Genomic DNA, 17,269 nt, shown 5'->3' on the forward strand with positions numbered 1-17,269 from the left:
AGATATAGTGTAATATACTGAATGATGAAATTCATTCACTGCAAAGAAATAGAAAATAAAAACTGAGCCGGGTCACTTTTGACCTATGTTGTGTATCAAAGGGTTAAGAGCTGCACTAAAAAAAGGTGGAGCGGGAAATGGAGGGTATGGATGTACTGAAATGTGTATTTCAAGGTTCACTCCATGTTGTGCCATTGTGTCGCGTCTTCCTGTTGTGATGGCAAAGAACAAAAGAGGTGTCCTCATTTCAACCGAGCAGATGCTGAGGTGGAATTAACCGTAGCTTTGCCTAAATAAACAGATTATCTTGTAGTACATTTGTTCTCCTAATGGAGGTGTAGTCATTACGGACGAAGGAGCAAGTGAAGCCATTTGTCTCTGGTCTGGATTGACCTTCTGAAAGTGGGGAGGAGGAGCCAGCAGAAGGCTGAGGGTGATTTGTCTCTGCTTGTCCATAGGTCGGGAAAGGGCACACACACGCGCACGCACACACACACAAACGCACTTTCTTCATCTCATATTTGTCTTACTTTTGTTGTCTTTCAATGACACATCTTCACACACACACAAACACATTTCTTCATCTCAAAATTGTATTACTTTAGTTTTCTTTCAACAACACGCACACACACACAGACACACACAAACACACACACACACACACACACACACACACACACATGCAGGCACCTTCAGGCGGAGGCATATCCGAGGTCAGTCCTCTCGCAGTGTAATTACCCTGGACTGATCCCAGCCCATTACTCGGTGTGACCTGTTGACTAATTACCAAGAGAAAAAAGAGAGAGGCAGAGAAATGAAAGTCAGTATTTTGCCTGTTTGAGCTTTTGACCTGAGAATAACATCATTGTGAAGTTTCATGCACTACGTAGCTGCATTATGAGGCTGAGGAGGGGTCCTACACGTTACGATGTTACTCTGTCAGAGTCCAAAACAATCCAAGGCCTTTAATCTCCCCACCTCATCTTAAGCTCTGTCTTCATTTACTCACAATTGAAACAACATGGTGAAAGAGGAAGAAGAGAGGAAGCCAAACTAAGAAAGCCTCAGGGCTTAAATACAAAACACCTCAGTGAAGTCTAATCAATCACAAATATCAGACAACTTAAATATTAGCATTGCTTTAATGAATTACACATTGAGAGCACTTTCTATTGCACTCAAATCTTCTTTATCTTCGCCTTCAGATGATCACACGATGACGTTCTCGCTCTGAGGCACAGATTGTCCCTGACTGTGTCTTTGCTTTGCTGCCAAACAACGTGCCGTGTTGCTCACTTGAAGTCAGTGAGCCTCTAAACCCTTACGTCTGTCTTTTCAGCTCGAAAAATGTCCCGCAGTGAGAACAGTGACAAGTGTCACTTCTCATTTACTCCACTGTGACCACACACCATGAGCGTGCTTCCTACTGAGGCCACAAGGAGGCAGTGTTTGACAGGTAAACCCCAGTTAGACAGTGAATCTGACTGGTGGGTGAAATGAAGCAGTTTTTTCGTGGTTTTAAAGCCAACACCTGAAAATGACTGTGAAACTGCCTTAAACAAATCCAGTGTCTGAAGTGCATTGGTTCAGTTGCTATAGAAGTGCATCAACATGCAGACGTCAGGCTTTTTCCTGTTCGTGTCTGATGAAAGTTTTTCATACACAAATGTATATCTCGAGGAGAGGAACTTATTCAAGACAACGTCATGCAGCTGTTTGAAGTGTGTGGACATTAACAAAAGTGGGCATAAAGGGTTTCCTTTTTAATGACCATCTTACATTGAAGGAGGAGGAGCCCCTCTGCCCCAGATAAAACACACACACACACACACACACACACACACACACACACACACACACACACACACACACACACACACACACACACACACACACACACGATAAGACTATTGCGGAAGTTAGAGTTTACATTGAGCATCTGGGGGAAGTCAAGGGTTAAAGAAGTTTCCCACCACTGCAGAAAGACCTCTGTCCCTTTTTGTCATCCTGCCAAATCCAACATCTGCTGCAAAAGCCTGCTCTTCTTTCACTTTCTTCTGCTGTGACCTGACGCTGACAGATTCACAACTTTTACCTTCATGCACTGAAACACAGAACGTACAAGCACATACATTCACACATTAGTTCAAACACCTCGTTTCAGCTCGGACTGGGAATACGACTTTTGGCAGAACGATCACACTTCCACAAGGATTGGTTTTGATAAACAAACTCTGCACACACATACACACACAAAGCACCTTTGTCGACCTTTTTCCATCTCCATTAGACAAATAGCAGGATATGGGCCATCAGCGTGTGATGAAGCAAACTGAGATAACGTTTATTCTTTGCTGTCATTATCTTCATTTATCTTGTCGGTGTCGGGGTGAATCCTCCCTCTTGTTAATCCAGATATGAGCCGAGGTTCCTTTGTCCAAGAAACTGATGGGAAAATCATGTCTCTTATCTCAGCCATATAACTGAAGCTACGAAGCCTCAGTCATGTTGGGCTGAGATGGAAGATTCGTTTTTTTTTAGTCAAACATAGCTGACCTGGACTGACTGAACTGCAGCTGTTAGCCAGGGCTGCTTGTCATGAAAATGCACTATTAAGAACTTTATTAAGACTTGCAAAGTGATTGTGTTACTGAATTATCTGAAAGGTACAAAGCATGACTGTCTTGTAATTCTTTTCCTGAAGGTGATAAAAAAAACTCTCTCTCTCCCTGATGACCATGGGAGATTTGACATATTTATAAATGAGGTTCGATTGGACCATCTGCAAAGCAACAGGTTTATATTCAGTCTTTCCAGGAAGAAATGACATCACACACCTTATGTGTGCGCGCACACACACACACACAAACACACACACAGTGGTTTTAATGAAGAAGGATGGTTCAAGTGAGGTCAGTATTTTTTCACATTCTCCGCTAATGGTGTTTAACCGAGTTGTTGGCTGATGGAGGACATACTGGAAAAACAGTCATTTTTGTGTGTCTGTGTGCTGTGTGCATGTGTTTGTGTGGACAGACAGAGGCCATTTGTGTTGTAGTTAGGCCATCTGCTGAGATGAGTAGGTGAGAGTAGCTGGGGGGGGGGGGGGGGGGGGGGGGGGGGGGGGTCTGTCTGAAGTCTGCCTGTGATGAGGGTGAAGCTTTATCCCTTATGTCAAACCAACTACAGCTGATTATACAGTCGAGTGTTTGTTCTACTCGACGATTTATTAAATGTTTGTTTGCTTATACAGATCAGAGATGTGTTGAAGCCAAGTTAGCAAAAGCCACGCAGAGAGATTTTACCTCTGTCGAATGGAACTGAGGACAATGAAGATACTTAGACGTGATCAACGTGAGAATGTCACCAAGATACAGTGACAACACGACGGTCCTCTGGGCTGTGGTGAAGTGATGCTGAAGTGCAGTCTCAGTGCCAATTACCCTGTTTTCAGGCACTCAGCTCTGTACATGTAAAGTTCAACTATTCCACTAGGAAGGCACTTCAGCATTTAAGCAGCATTGTTAAAAAAAAACAGGGGATTTTACTGTATAACATATAAATAGTTTTAGGTTGAAGGCAGAGAACTAATGCAAGACTTCTGCTGTCTCTTTTTATTTTGCTCTCCCCACTGATGAATGTTTTAGATATTTAGTCAAGAGAGCTCCTATTGAATCAATAAGGAAAGTCAAGTCTTTTTGTAAAAAGTTGACGCAGACTTTAAAAACAGTGTTTTTCTGTCATCTATCTTCTGTCATAGCTGAGGTTTGCAGTAGTAAGTTCGTAAGTAAAGTTTATTTAATTAGTGCTCCAGAATTATTCCTTGTCATTAGTGAGTCCGTCTCCAACAGTACAACAATATACTATCACTTTTGTATTGTTTATGTGACATTGTGTGCAGAGCTTTTTAATAAACAGTCTAAGTTAGAAAACTTTCTCTTCATCCTACCTGGTTTATCTACAATGCAGTTGTTGATATTATTGCTGACCGCTTGAGTCCAGCTGCTGCTGAAGTTTATCCGTGGACGTAGGGGAGGATATGTTCATCTCAGTCCGCAGAGAGGTTGTTATGCCCCGCCCCCACTGACTGCAAGGAGCTGTTTGTTTACTCAAATTCTATTACTATTGAACATATTCCAAGTCCAAATCGCACCAAATCTGCCACTACACTTCCTCGGACCATTTTCAATACACATTCTAACTGTGAAGCCGATAATGGGTTGTCGAGATATACGTTCTACATACAGACGTTTGTTTAACAATAAAAGAAACAGAGAAAACTATAATAAGGACCTCAGCTTGCAATCCTGTCATTAATGGCAGTCAGAAAAGTTGCACAAGAATACAACTGGATATCATCAGTCATGATTCAAAGGTTTAGAAAATACAAATGCAGCTTTTTGGTTTGTGGTCTGTAGCTTCATCAACATCCTTTGTTTAGGAAAGCCTCATCGTTAGAGATGAGAGGAGCTAAAGATGAACTATCACCTCCATGCTCGCTGGTGTGAAGTGTTTTGTACCCACACATTTTAAGAATTGGTTTAAAGGGTAAGCTGCCACAGATGAGAAACTCTAATGCAAGACTAAACATCAAAATTATGTGTTGGACCAAAGGGCTTCTTCTAGGCTATTCCTGGCAAACAGATTTTAAATGTAACACCACATTATTATTACAGGTTACAGAGATGATAGCTCGGGATCGCTAAAAGCAGAATCTCTATCTGCTTCCCCTGTCTCTGCACAAGAAAGGCTTCTATTATAGATAATTATCATCGTGATTTGGTTCTACGTTTCTGGGAGGCATGCAGCACCGCACAGAGCTCCTTCCGTTTTCTCTCTTCATTTTGGAGTTGAGTCATCCCCGTCCCTCGCCCCCCACAAAAATCCCGAGAGGGGCCAGGGATTCCCCAGAAGGCCGATCCCATGGAGTCGCTTGTGTTTATTGCTCATGAGGGAAGGCTGCGTCTCCGGAACATAAGCGAGTACTTGTTGTGAGCATCAGGAACAGAGTTGGTCAAATTTGTTCACGTTGAGACCAGAGGGCTATTTAACAGCAGCTGCCATATACACATTACATAGAGGCGTGGGAAACTACTGGAGCTTTCTTGCCTTATTTCTTTCTTTTTAAACCCTGCGCTGACTGTGATGGCTTCTACTTCCAGTGAGATATACAACAACCATGAGGTGGATCATCACTGTGAGTATCTGCTGTCTATTGTGTGTGTGTGTGTGTGTGTGGGTGGGGGGTGCGTGGTTGTTTTTGACTGGGGAGACAGGAGGATTGACTGGTTTCCATTAAGGCCAATCAAGTTGAGGTATGATGTATCCTCTCCACATGGGGATATGTGAAACGGATACACAGAAACATACCAAGATGGTGGTTGAATATTCTTTGCCTCTTTCTGTCTTTATGTTATTTGATTGCAAACCACATTGTTTCGTTTGGATTAGCCTATTTTTTTTACCTTCACCAAGGAGGTTATGTTTTCACTCTTGTCCATTCGTTTGTTGGTTCTTTGCTTTTTTTTGTAAATTTGTAAGAAATTTCTACGAAACTTGGTGGAGTGATGTGGTACGAGTCCAGGAAAGAACCCATTAAATATTGGCGAGGATCTGGTTCACGGGAAGGTTGCAAGATTTGCATTTGAATCTTCATGTCTATTCCAAGGGATTTATTCATTGATCTTGATGAAAAAAAAAATCAGGCACATTTAGGGGAACTGATATCTATGAATGTTTAAATTTGGTGCCGCTTGATTGAATTTATGGAGACTGTTGGACCTTGGCGATGTCACCTCACAGCAAGAATGTCACTGGTTTGAATACCAGTTTGGGGTCTTTCTGTGTGTTATAACCTTGTATGCATAGGCTTTCTCGGGATACTCCGACTTCCTCCCACTGTCCAACACTTGCAGATTGGAGTAAGGTCAATTTGAGACTCTTAATTGTCTATAGATTTAGCATGAGTAGTTGTTTGTCTCTATATGTTGGCTCTGCAATACACTGGAAACCTGTACAGGATGTACCCTGCCTCTCGCCCAATGTCAGCTGGAATTGGCTCCAGCCCCCTCCCCCCTGCAACCCTCAAAGGGTAAGCGGCACAGATAATGGATGGATGGAGTGGGCCTTGGCGGAGGTACGCTCTCTACTTTCTAGTTTATCCTTGTTTCATTCTCTTGATTTGAAGAAACAGGTTCTCGTCTGTGAGAAAAAAAATGGCTTTGTTTGAACACATGGCACTTGAAATTGACAAAGGCTGAGAAAACGTTGGTGGCTTATAATGGACAAAAAAGATACCAGAGACAAACACTTCTCCATAAACAAAGGCTAATCCCTAATCTTCTATATATGGGCCATCCTAATAATAATAATACGGTGCAGACTTCTTACTCTGTTAGTGCAGTAAAAGGTTGATGAAAAAGCAAACACATGCCTGAGTTATTGTAACCTTAAGGGCAAATGTGGAAGTCTGAGGAACAAAACTGCAAAGGACTTAACTGTCAACACATGGAGCAGCTCAAGATAAATGCATAGATCAGTCCATCTGTACTGTTGATGTGTCCTCATGTGATTTCAACCAGAAAGCGGAGGCTGAGGCTACATCCCTACTGCTACGTTTTCATTTGAAAACTAATCTCTGCCCATATCATTTCTAATCCCCATCCATACAAACCCATGCTTATCAAGTGACTGCTCGTGTACACTGGCCATGCATGTGCTAATGTAAACAGGAAGACATGCGCGTGCGGGCTACACAGGAAGCATTTGGTTGGTAGTTGCAGAAAGAGCTACAAACCAGATTGCTCGATAAATAGCTTGTCTCCTACGCATGTATCATTGTAAAATGCAGAAGACAACAGGGTCAGCGCTGCGTCTACGTCAGCGTTTCCAAACATCTCTATTTCTGCCCGTCCAGACTAAAAGCAGCCCCAGAGCAGTGTGGACATCAGGCGTGTCCGTAGTAGAGTTGATGAGTTGTTTTAAAAAAAGACTAAAACGTAGTAGTGTGGCTGTAGCCTGAGTCTCGGAGGCCACTTCAGGGTTGTTGAGATAAGCCGTCCTCGCTCATCACACACATGCTGTCTCCATTTGCGCCACAGGGGAGCAGAACAACCACAGCAAATAAAACACAACAGGAAGTCTCCAACAGACCCAGATATCTTCCCCTGTAGATATCCAGGCCAAGCCAGATGTTGTTCCTCTTTCCCCTTCTCCCTCCTGTTCTTCACTCTTCCAACCATCCCCAACCCTGTTCCCACTCCCTCCTCCTCTTACACTCCATCTCTTTTTTTCCCCCTTTGCCTTCTCTTTCCCATATTCCCCTCCTCCTCTTGGTTTCAGCCTTTCCTCCGGCTCGCAGGAAAGACGTGTCACTGAGTCACTCGTTCTGCTGAGTCATGGAAGTGGCTCTTTTAATCACCTCCATATGTGCTCTGCCCCAGATCCAGTGGCCTTCGAGCAATCAGCCCTGACCTCTGGGCCAAATCAACGTTTCCCCCTCAGTTACCTCTTCATCCCACATGTTTTGATGGAACTGAATGTTGACATATGTTTTGATGCAAAATGGCTACTGTATTTCAAAAGACGAATTAATGAAACACAAATCCCTGCATTTGGAGCTTTTTATCGCTTTACCAAGCACATGACTTCAATTTAGAAATTCAGACTCTTGACTAAATTGTGTCAAAGAAATTATAATGCGACCTCTCACTTATGCAGAAATTATGGTATGATCAAATTAAAAGTGTAAAAGTCTGTAATTATTTTCTCGCGAGTATAGATGAAAGTCATCTGTGCATGAAACCAACCAACACACTTGCATCATGTTCACCTCGCCTTGCACAGTTACTCAGCAAGCTTGGTCTCTAATTTAATATGTTTGCAGTAATTTTTTTGCTGAAAGCTTCTTTTCAGGCTCTTAGACCTCGACTTTGATGCTTTTTTTTCCCACGAGAGGAAATAGCAACTTCTGACATTGGTGGGGGTCACGGGTTCCATACTGACAGCGTTGTTTTTTGTTTACGGCTATGGGGAAACTGCGTCCTTTGATAAAAAGAGACATACAGTGGGAATGTGTCAGACGTTCTTGCACAGAACCTAAAGAAAAGCAGTTCATCAGTTTAGCGGGACAGTAAAAATATTTAGATTGTTTAGGGTTTTGTCATTTTTTTCCTCAGCGGACAAAGATCTGTGATAGATTTATGATCCTGATCTCAAGGACAAAAAACATTTGTTGGAAGACTTGTTTGCATGTCTACAATGAATCTGTCAATAAGAACTGGTCAAATATTAAGACACTAGCAGTGAGACTATGATTTGTAAATTAGAACTGTTGATGCATCCATGCTTCACATTCACTGCAAATAAGACAGATGTGAGCTCCAGCTTTGACAGGAAGGAAACATTTGTGCTGAATGTTATGAAAACCTCTCTCACGCCTTCGGTCTGCATGTTGATGGAAAAAAGAAGTTGAGCCACATCCATGCAACAAAGGAGCAAAGTAATCATCTCTTGTTCCAGTCAGTGACGATCGACCCCATCTCATGACCAGCATCTTTCTTTAATCTCAACATCTATTCTTAGAAAAATATAGTTTTTTACGTGTCGACTATATAAGGATTTTGTAGTTAAAGTTAGCTGGACGGATGAATGTGAATCCCTCTGTTGTGCGTGAGCTGGGACACAGGAAGCACAGAAGAGCGAAACAGATTTCCAGAGAACATTTTGGCTTTTGGAACATTTGTCTGTTTAGCAGCCAGGTTGGACGCCAGCGCAGCTTGATTCACTCCAGTTGTTACATGACTATTTCATACCGCTGCACACTGAGTAGTGAAGGGGTCGAAAACAGGCAAATACAAATCGAGAAAGCAGAGCTACAGCAAAAACCACCTATGACAATTGCTCGTGTTTGTCTTTTAGTGAGGGGGCCTGTGTCTCGGAAACTAATTCCTGCATGTTTCCAGGTAGTTGGACATTTTGGAAAAAGACAGTTTCTTGTTCGTCTGTCTAACCTTGGTGAGAAGTAGATGAAAAGGTTAATGCCACTCTTGTGATTGAATGAATATAAGGCTATACAGCCAGCAGATGAGCACAAACTCTGGAAAAAAGTGATCTAGCAATGCTTTGTGTAAATATAACAGCCTGCCAGGAGCTTTGTGCTAACCGATGAGAACATGATATAGAGTTTGTTTATTCTGTGACAAAAACAAACCACTTCTAATTTAAAATCAAAACTTTTTCCAGGAGTAGTGGTATCCTGAAGTCGCTATAATGGTTTGTCTCTAACGGTTGCTATGCCCAGCTAAGCACACACAAAACATTATTATGTGCTGTGCTGTGCTGAGCAGGCTTTTTATTTTTAACTTTTAAAAAAAAGCTTCAGTTTCATATTTAGCATCCAGGAAGTGATTGTAATAGTTGGAAATATCTCTTTGCAAGAAAAAGAAGCATGAGCGTATTTCCTCAAATGTTATATTATTTTAAAAGATTTTTTTTCTCGAGAGTTAGAGGAGGTTATGTTTTAGATATTTTCAGAATTTGTCAAGAAATAATGCAGAGATCTTTATGAAATCAGGCATATGTAGAATGTGAATACCTTTAAACAGTTGAAATTTGGTGCGTATGTAAACATTGTGCTTCTGATCTCAATACATGTATATATGCAATATGGTGATAAAGTGAAGTTAAGCTCTCTCCGAGTGGCCTTCTGGTAGTTTTGTGGTTCCTAGTAACTGAGCGTTTCGGGAAATTGAGCCCTGGAGGGTTCTAGGAGATGATCCAATGTTTTCAGTGGAAACACACACACACACACACACACACACACACACACACACACACACACACATGATCTAATACCCTCCTCTGTGAAACAAAGCAGTGGGCGGGAGAGAGCAGATGGACACACACAAGGACATGGATGTAGGGAGGATATTTCCTCTTGTCTGTGAAAACACACACACACACGCACATTGTCCTCTGGAGCGTTGACTTAACATCACATGTCTTGAGATGGCTCCCCCACATCCACAATGTTCTCCATTCACTTTCTCTTGAATGAGGGGTGTGGCTGCCGAATGCCGTCCGAGCCACTCGGGATGGCGGTCACGTGACTGGGGCGTGGGCGTGGCCAGGAGAGCCGCGGCAGCACACCAGCCTCACCAGCTGGAGCAGTGATAGAGAGAGAGGAAGAGAAGTGTGAGAGGAAGAGAGAGGAGAAGGAGAGGAAAGGGTTGGGTGAGTCGCTTGCACGTTCGCCGTGTGCTTTCTCTGTCTTGTCGATGCCTGTGGATGATTGTGGAGAGGGGATCCGTGTGGAGGAGGGAGGGAGGAGCGGATGTGGACGGCTGGTGGCAGGGTTCCTTTACCTGGTGTCTTCTGTGTGTGCTGTGTTAAAGTGTGGAGGTTGAGAGGGGGGGGGGGGTGTTGTTACCATGAGATCCACAGTAAACTCCTCGTGCAGCTCGCAGGCCTTGTGCCTTTTCTATTTCTCTCTCCCCCCCCCCCCTTCTCTATCCTTCCCCATTGTTAAGCCAGAGGGGAGAGTTTGGGGGGGGTCACTTCCACCCTTCTTCTCCCCCCCCCCTAACTCACTCCCCTCCTCATTTCTTTCTCCCTCTCCCTCCCATTGTCTCCTCGGCTCTAGAGCATGCATGGGTAATCAATCCCCCATAATGGGACACAGTGTTGACCAATCAGGAGACGTCCCTGTTGCTCTTTAAGTTGCCAGTTCCTCGGGGGCCATGTCTTCTCCAGCTCCTCACACATCAGGGCAGTGTCCAGACACACTCTGACCCAGCGGTGATGGAGCCAGGCTGTTTCTAACGTGATTTAGTTTTGAAAATCCCTCGTGTCTGCTGCTCTCAAGGGGAGTTTGTTTCCGAGTTCTAGGAAGGGTGAAGAGAGGCACAGGTCAATTTCATTGATTTTCTAGATTCGCTCCTCCAGGGGGAATCGTAACTCTTCTCTTTGGTCTTCTGGTGGGAAGAACATTAGGTTGTGGTTACTCAATTAGCTGAAATTGTTTTGGGCCCCAGAGGCCAGCAACCGGAAAAACAAGTTTTAAAAAGTTGCGTTGGTTGGATTCTGCATCTAAAATCTCTCAACACCTCATTAAATAACCAAGAAAACAGAAACTAGTGATTTGTTTCTCCTTCATGAACGGTGTAGTCACGTAGACGTGCACATTGAGACGACTGTATGATATAAGATAAAAACTTTATTGATCCACACCCCGGGGAAATTCCGTTGTTACGGCAGCGGTTTCCTGAAGCTGATCACACAGAGCCTGTGAATCCTCAAATGCTGCCTCCTATCTGATTTACATAAAGCTTTATTACCACATGCTTCACGATAGGCGGCAGTTAAAGCCACTCAGCCATTGTTTGCATAATGCTAATCAGATTAGCTTGCCGATAATAAGTAATTCAATCACCACTGATAAACACTTCATTAGGATTGTTTGGGGCCCAGCAGCATGAAATAAATTCACACACACAGGCTCCCCCCCCTCTGCTGTAATTAACAGCCTGATCTCGCATAACAAGTCTTGTCGGAGATATCAATTTCAAGAAACCGTGCATTGTGTTTGCAGGTGCACACAAATATTTGAAAACTGGTTTTATGAGTCAATCGAAACTATCCACTACTGTGGAGACGTCCCCATTATGTCGGACCCGTCAGTTTACTTCTGGCCTGTTTTTTGACCAAAGAATTTGCCCTGAAGGCAGCAGAGCTCAAAGGAGAAAAGGCGTAAACTTGGTTTACAGTAAACAACCAGGCTGTTGGTCTGAGGTATTCGTTCCCACATTACAGTATGTCTTCATCGCTCTCGGGCTAAGTGTATCCATGTGTATAGAGCAGAGTCTCACATGGACGTGGTCCTTCTTGTCCTCCTCCATCTGCAAGTGGTGTTATGTTTTTGTCTGTGGTTTTGTCACCAGCAGTTTTGTAAAATGCAGCAGGAAGTTGGAGATGGTGCATTTCTGTATGTGTAGAGTATCTTTGTAGCTGCTCACAGCAAGAGGATGTGACCTCATCAACATGTCAGTCACGCATGGGAGCCCGTCAAATATGTCCTGTCAGAGGTGACAAGTTGTCTGCAGACACTCGAGGGGTGGAGGGGAGAGGGAGGAATGTGCCAGTTTGCGGTGGTCTCTTCAGCGACGTGGCAGCGTCATGCCTCCAGGTTTTGAGGCTCAGGCTGTCACTTTGTTCTTGATTCGGGAGCGATCATTGTTAATCACAGAACGTGTCTTGGCGTGTACTTCACAAACAACTCATGTTTGTTTGTGATTAGCACTTAGGGAGCTTATCAACGAGAATTTATTTTACAGAATGAAATTTCTTAACTATCACCCCAGATTTCTTATTGTTTATTCATACAACAGTCCGGATCGCTAACTCTCGTTTCAAAATCGGCAAACACCAATATGTCTGTGAGAGGCTCATATTGGCCAACAGTGGGTCTGGCTCTACAAAGAATCATAAAGTGCAGAAAGCAGCTCTCATTTCCTCTCATTAAACACTACACAGCATCCATCTTGAACTATTCAAACCAGCCCCTTTCCCAGCTCATACTTGGTGGTTTGTGATTTACTGCAGCGTGGGCTCTGTTTGTCCTTTGCCCTTTACCAGTTCCCTCTATTGCAGCTGTGGACGTCTTTGTGGCTCGTTCCCCCTTCGTGTTTCCCAGAAATGTTTGGTCTTGGAGTTACAGCTGCGGTCGCTCTGCCTGCAGTGCTGAGAGCTGCCCAGTACAATCGTACTCGGCACCACAATGGCTTCCCCGCTGCGTTGGCCGTTAGTTTCTCATTTTCTCAGTCTCTGCTTACAGCTATCCGTTCGGAGTGTGCTCACTCTTGTTGTGTTTTCCGGCTTGTCGCTGTTATTGCAGCCATCATCTCCCATCTCATCTATCTCCCATCGTGCCCTCTGACCACGCACAGCTCCTCCCTCCATCTCCTCTCACTCTGTCAGTTTTGTGGAGGTGTTTTGGGGACAGGTCATTATCTACACTCGCCAGACGTTTCCGTGCATGGAGCTACATTTCAACGCCGAACGGCACCATCTGCTTTGCTCCACGTCAGGCCGGGGGGTCTCACTCTCAGCGGGCTGACACAAGTGACAAGACTAAAAGATGGAGTGGGGCCACTTGAATTCTTCAGACCTGCTTTCTGAAGCGGCGGCATCTGTTTGTGTCAACTGCGGCTGTCATCAACCTCGCCAGACCTCGACTGCAGGGAGTTATTATGACGGAGAAACATGTCAGGATTTTTAATCAACGTGTTCCTCTGGGTTCAAAGTATGGCCGGGGGATTGAGAGGGGGATTTCCTGTTGGATGTACTTGACAGCGCCGTGAGAACTTCGGTGTGTCCTCCCAGCTCCCCTCTGTCGACCCCACTCCGTCACTACCTGTCGAAAATACACCATTATCCCCCCATCAAACAGAACGTGGCGTAGCACAAAGCTAGTGACCTGTGCTCCTTTTAAACACATGTTCACACTTGACATTCAAGTCAACTGCACCAGGTAAAAACTGGGAAATACTCTCATAGTGGATTGTTGTTGGCTCAATTTCAGATCACGACTTTAAGCGCTGCCACGATATTAGCTGTAACGCCACTAATGTAGTTTTCAGACATTAAACTCTGGAAGTAGTCCAGAAAATTGGGTCCGGACATTCTCTGAACTTTGCCTTTCACTTATGAGGAATGCAGCAGGAGATTTCCAGTACTGTCATTGATCAGACTCAAATCCCTGACATGAATACTTTCACACTTATTTGACCAGGGCACATGTGATTTGAGCACAAATGATTCAAAATCTTGCCTTGTGTTTCTTAGAAAACACGCCTACCACAGTGTGAATTGCTGGGCGTCAGTATGGCTGACAAATGCTGCTGAATGGTGCCCAAACCAATTCACCCATGTTGTTCCAAAGTTGTTTTCTATTTGCCTCCACCCCCTAATGAAGCATTCAAATCTCTTTCTAGCGCTTCCTGTGAAACACATACTTGAATATTTTTTAAGAGTACAGCTGCACGGCTCCAATGCACTGTGGGTTTAATCCATCTACAGTATACGCTCTGTGTAACAGGTTGTTGTCACAGTTGGGGACAACCCACCAAAGTCTCCGCTGTGATCCACTAAATGAATTAGTGCCGTTACTCATTATCAGGAAAATAAGCAATTAGTAGACGACTGAAAATGGTGGTGATGTGTTGTATTGTGGTTGTTTTCAAAATGAGACTGTGCATTTCTCATTTGAGACTTTTCCTAACTGCAATCATAAAACTATACCCTGTACATTTTTTTTAGATTATAGTAAATTGGTCTTATGTTAATCCTGTATTCATGTGACACACACAGGACGGTCAGTCAACTCGTGTGCTGCCTTGGTCTTTCTGGACTGCTCCATCTATCTCTTCCAGGCAGGAGCAGCCATAAAACTTTATGACCTCTTCCTCTTTAGGGGGAGCCACCATGGGGCCAGTGGAAATATCATCTCCGGTTTGCAAAAAGAGAGGGGAAGAGAAAACACAGGACAGTAACAGAGAAACACTGACGTACACACACACACACACACACACACACACACACACACACACACACACACACACACACACACACACACACACACACACACACACACACACACAGGAGAGAGAGGAAGCTGTACTCGGGCAGAGATTCAGGGGTTTCACCTCATGGGAACCATGTTCAAAATGTTGTTTCAAATAGCAGACAGTGTTTAAGAGCTGTCAGTATCTGTGAGTTAAAGTGTGTGAGTGGAAGAGCAGACCTGATCCCTTCTTTTCCCAAATCTAAATCCCCTAAGGAGCATATTCTTCGACAGACTGAAGTCAAGTGTTGGAAGAAAACCAAGTACAATATTTGATTACTAGCATGGTACTACCTTAGAGAAATCCAATTGGCTAGGGCATGATATTTTCAAATTTACTTTGTTTAAAGAAAAAGGATATTTATCAATAAAATCAACCAATAATATTCCTTTTTGTCAAAGGCAAGTTTTATTTATAGAAAGTTAGTCGACTGAAAACAAGTTCCAGAGGAATCAAAGTTGGATAAACCTAATTTCTTATCCTCAGTAGAGGCTGAGTGTGTGATTAAGTCTTGGACATGTCATCAAGTTGGTAGATTTCCTCTGTTTAATCAAATTGCATGGCTGAATCTGAATCAGATTTTGATGCTTATAGTCACATTATTTAAAAACGAGTGAACAGCTTTTGCAGGGAAGCTTCATTCAGTTTAGTAATAATAAATGAGAAGCAATAACAATAGACGGTAGTGTTGATAAGATAAATACAGTAATAATAAATGAAAAATGGGAATAGAATCAACATAAACATAATAATAGAGTTAGAACACTTTGCACACACATAATGGATGTAGATCTTTATAATAATATTTTCATGAGACGGATTTTCCTGCAACTGTATCCTGTGTGTGTGCGGTAGGGTTTTCAAACTCTTCCTCTTGGCTGTGGAGCCAAACATCAGAGCATTAAAAGCTTCTTCCATGATGGCAAAGCTGAAAACAAATTATAACGTGGTCAATTATACATAGACCAGTTCCTTATGCACAGCGTCAATCATCAACCGAACCATTTCAACACTTTGGCTCATCATGCAAATCATTTTATAATTTCTCTCCATCTTTGTTTCTTTTTGCTTTGCGCCTTTTTCTTTAAATTGTCATGACCCTGAGCTGCAGTCAAACAATAACATGCAAAACAATAACTTTCCCATGTAATGCAAAACAGGGGAAAGTGGTGGTGTGGCATGCATGGATTGATGGAAACTTTAATTTCTTTTTTTTCTTTTTTTTAGTAGGTATCTCAAGAACACAACTGCGGCTTTGTTTCTGGAACTGGCACATCGCTCGAGTTCCAGCCAGTGAATATTAAACTGTAGGGATGGATGTGATGTTTCTGATGTGGTTTTAATGAAGGCCTTGAGAGGGGCGCGTTGAGTTATGTGAATCTAGAGTGGGAAGCTGATTCTCTTGTTGTATCTGATCGGAGGGAAACACTTTGTTGGTTTTCCAGGAAGGTTGGGTTACAGGCCAGTTTGAGGAAAGAACACGGCGTCCTCCATGCTTCAGGGTAGTGGTTGTTGATAAATGTCAGCTGAATGTTTACATGTTGCTTTTTGAAATGCTACCCTGATGTATTACTTTTCTGCGAAGGTTGATGCCAGACAAGAATTGTTCTGTGAAAGCCTGTGTTGTATTTTCTGGTTTCCACTGAGCTTTAATGGAGTTCAGGGTTGACAACAATACATTCTGCTATATTGTGCTGTGGTGTTTGCCCAAATTAGCCCAAATTAATGTAATGGTTACAAGTGAGAGATTTCCACTGTCTGTGGATTTGTGCAGTTTGTCAAAGGCTTGTCCAAAAGATTTGCAGTGATCAACGAATGGTAATAATCCATATTTACTTGTTTGACCTTACTGTGCACTGGTGCTCTACAATACATGAGGCACAAGTTATTCATTTAAGGTTGACTCCAGTGATTTAAATTTGGGGGACCTGTGACAGACATATTAGATATCCTGACTGTTAGTCCAGAGTATGAGTCAATCTCCCCCAAAACACCGGATGCTATACCATTCCCATAATGCAATGCATAAGTTCTCTCATGGTCCTGCATGGTAAATCTTTCAAACTCTGAAAAGTTTGATATACTCCAAGCTCAAGTTATTTTCTCAGACGCTGCCTTCAGAGCCACAGAAAACATTCAGAGCTGAACTATAACTGTTTTCACAAGCTGAGCATTCTGTTTCCTCGTGTGAAGACTAAAACTGACATTCATGTGTAAAACTGTTCTAGCGCAGAAACAAACTCTGTGGTTTTTGTCTGCTGCGACGAACAGGCAAACCAAACGCCAACAGCATTTTTTTTACCAGTTATCTTGTCTTTCAGAGAATCTTATATTGCAAACCATGAACGAGCTGCATTATGGCGTCTTTAGAAATGTAAGGAATCGCATGTAAGCCCCAATGATCACACTGGCAACAGCCGCCATTCAGCTACAAGTGCCCTCGTTTGAAGATAAAACACCGGAGTCATCTCTTTGATGGGATCTATTTAATCATGCAAGTAAAAATCCTGAACGCACCTCCATCCATCACACAAAGCTCTCGGATCAGATAATCCTTAGGTGCAGCTTTTGCTCGGCACGAGGCAAAAAAAAACCAACCTCAGCAGTGTATCTATTGGAACTTATCTTCACATAACATCTGTTTGCAG

General features: G+C 43.1%; 1 protein-coding gene across 7 annotated transcripts in view; it reads left to right on the top strand.

Annotated features, from left to right (window-relative positions):
• Positions 1 to 17,269, top strand: part of sept9b (septin 9b) — a 77,214-nt gene that overhangs the window by 38,634 nt on the left and 21,311 nt on the right. The window contains exon 1 of one of the 7 annotated variants that reach the window (XM_034613487.1): positions 5,023 to 5,197. The exons of 5 other annotated variants lie outside the window; for them this stretch is intronic. In XM_034613487.1, coding sequence (XP_034469378.1) covers positions 5,146 to 5,197 — 52 coding nt within the window. In that variant the 5' untranslated portion in view covers positions 5,023 to 5,145. Of the gene's footprint in view, positions 1 to 5,022; positions 5,198 to 9,958; positions 10,234 to 17,269 lie in introns of those variants that run through there. One more of the 7 variants, XM_034613661.1, reaches the window with a different exon arrangement.

This window comes from Hippoglossus hippoglossus, chromosome 1, assembly GCF_009819705.1.
Source record: "Hippoglossus hippoglossus isolate fHipHip1 chromosome 1, fHipHip1.pri, whole genome shotgun sequence".
NCBI classification, from domain to species: Eukaryota; Metazoa; Chordata; class Actinopteri; order Pleuronectiformes; family Pleuronectidae; genus Hippoglossus; species Hippoglossus hippoglossus.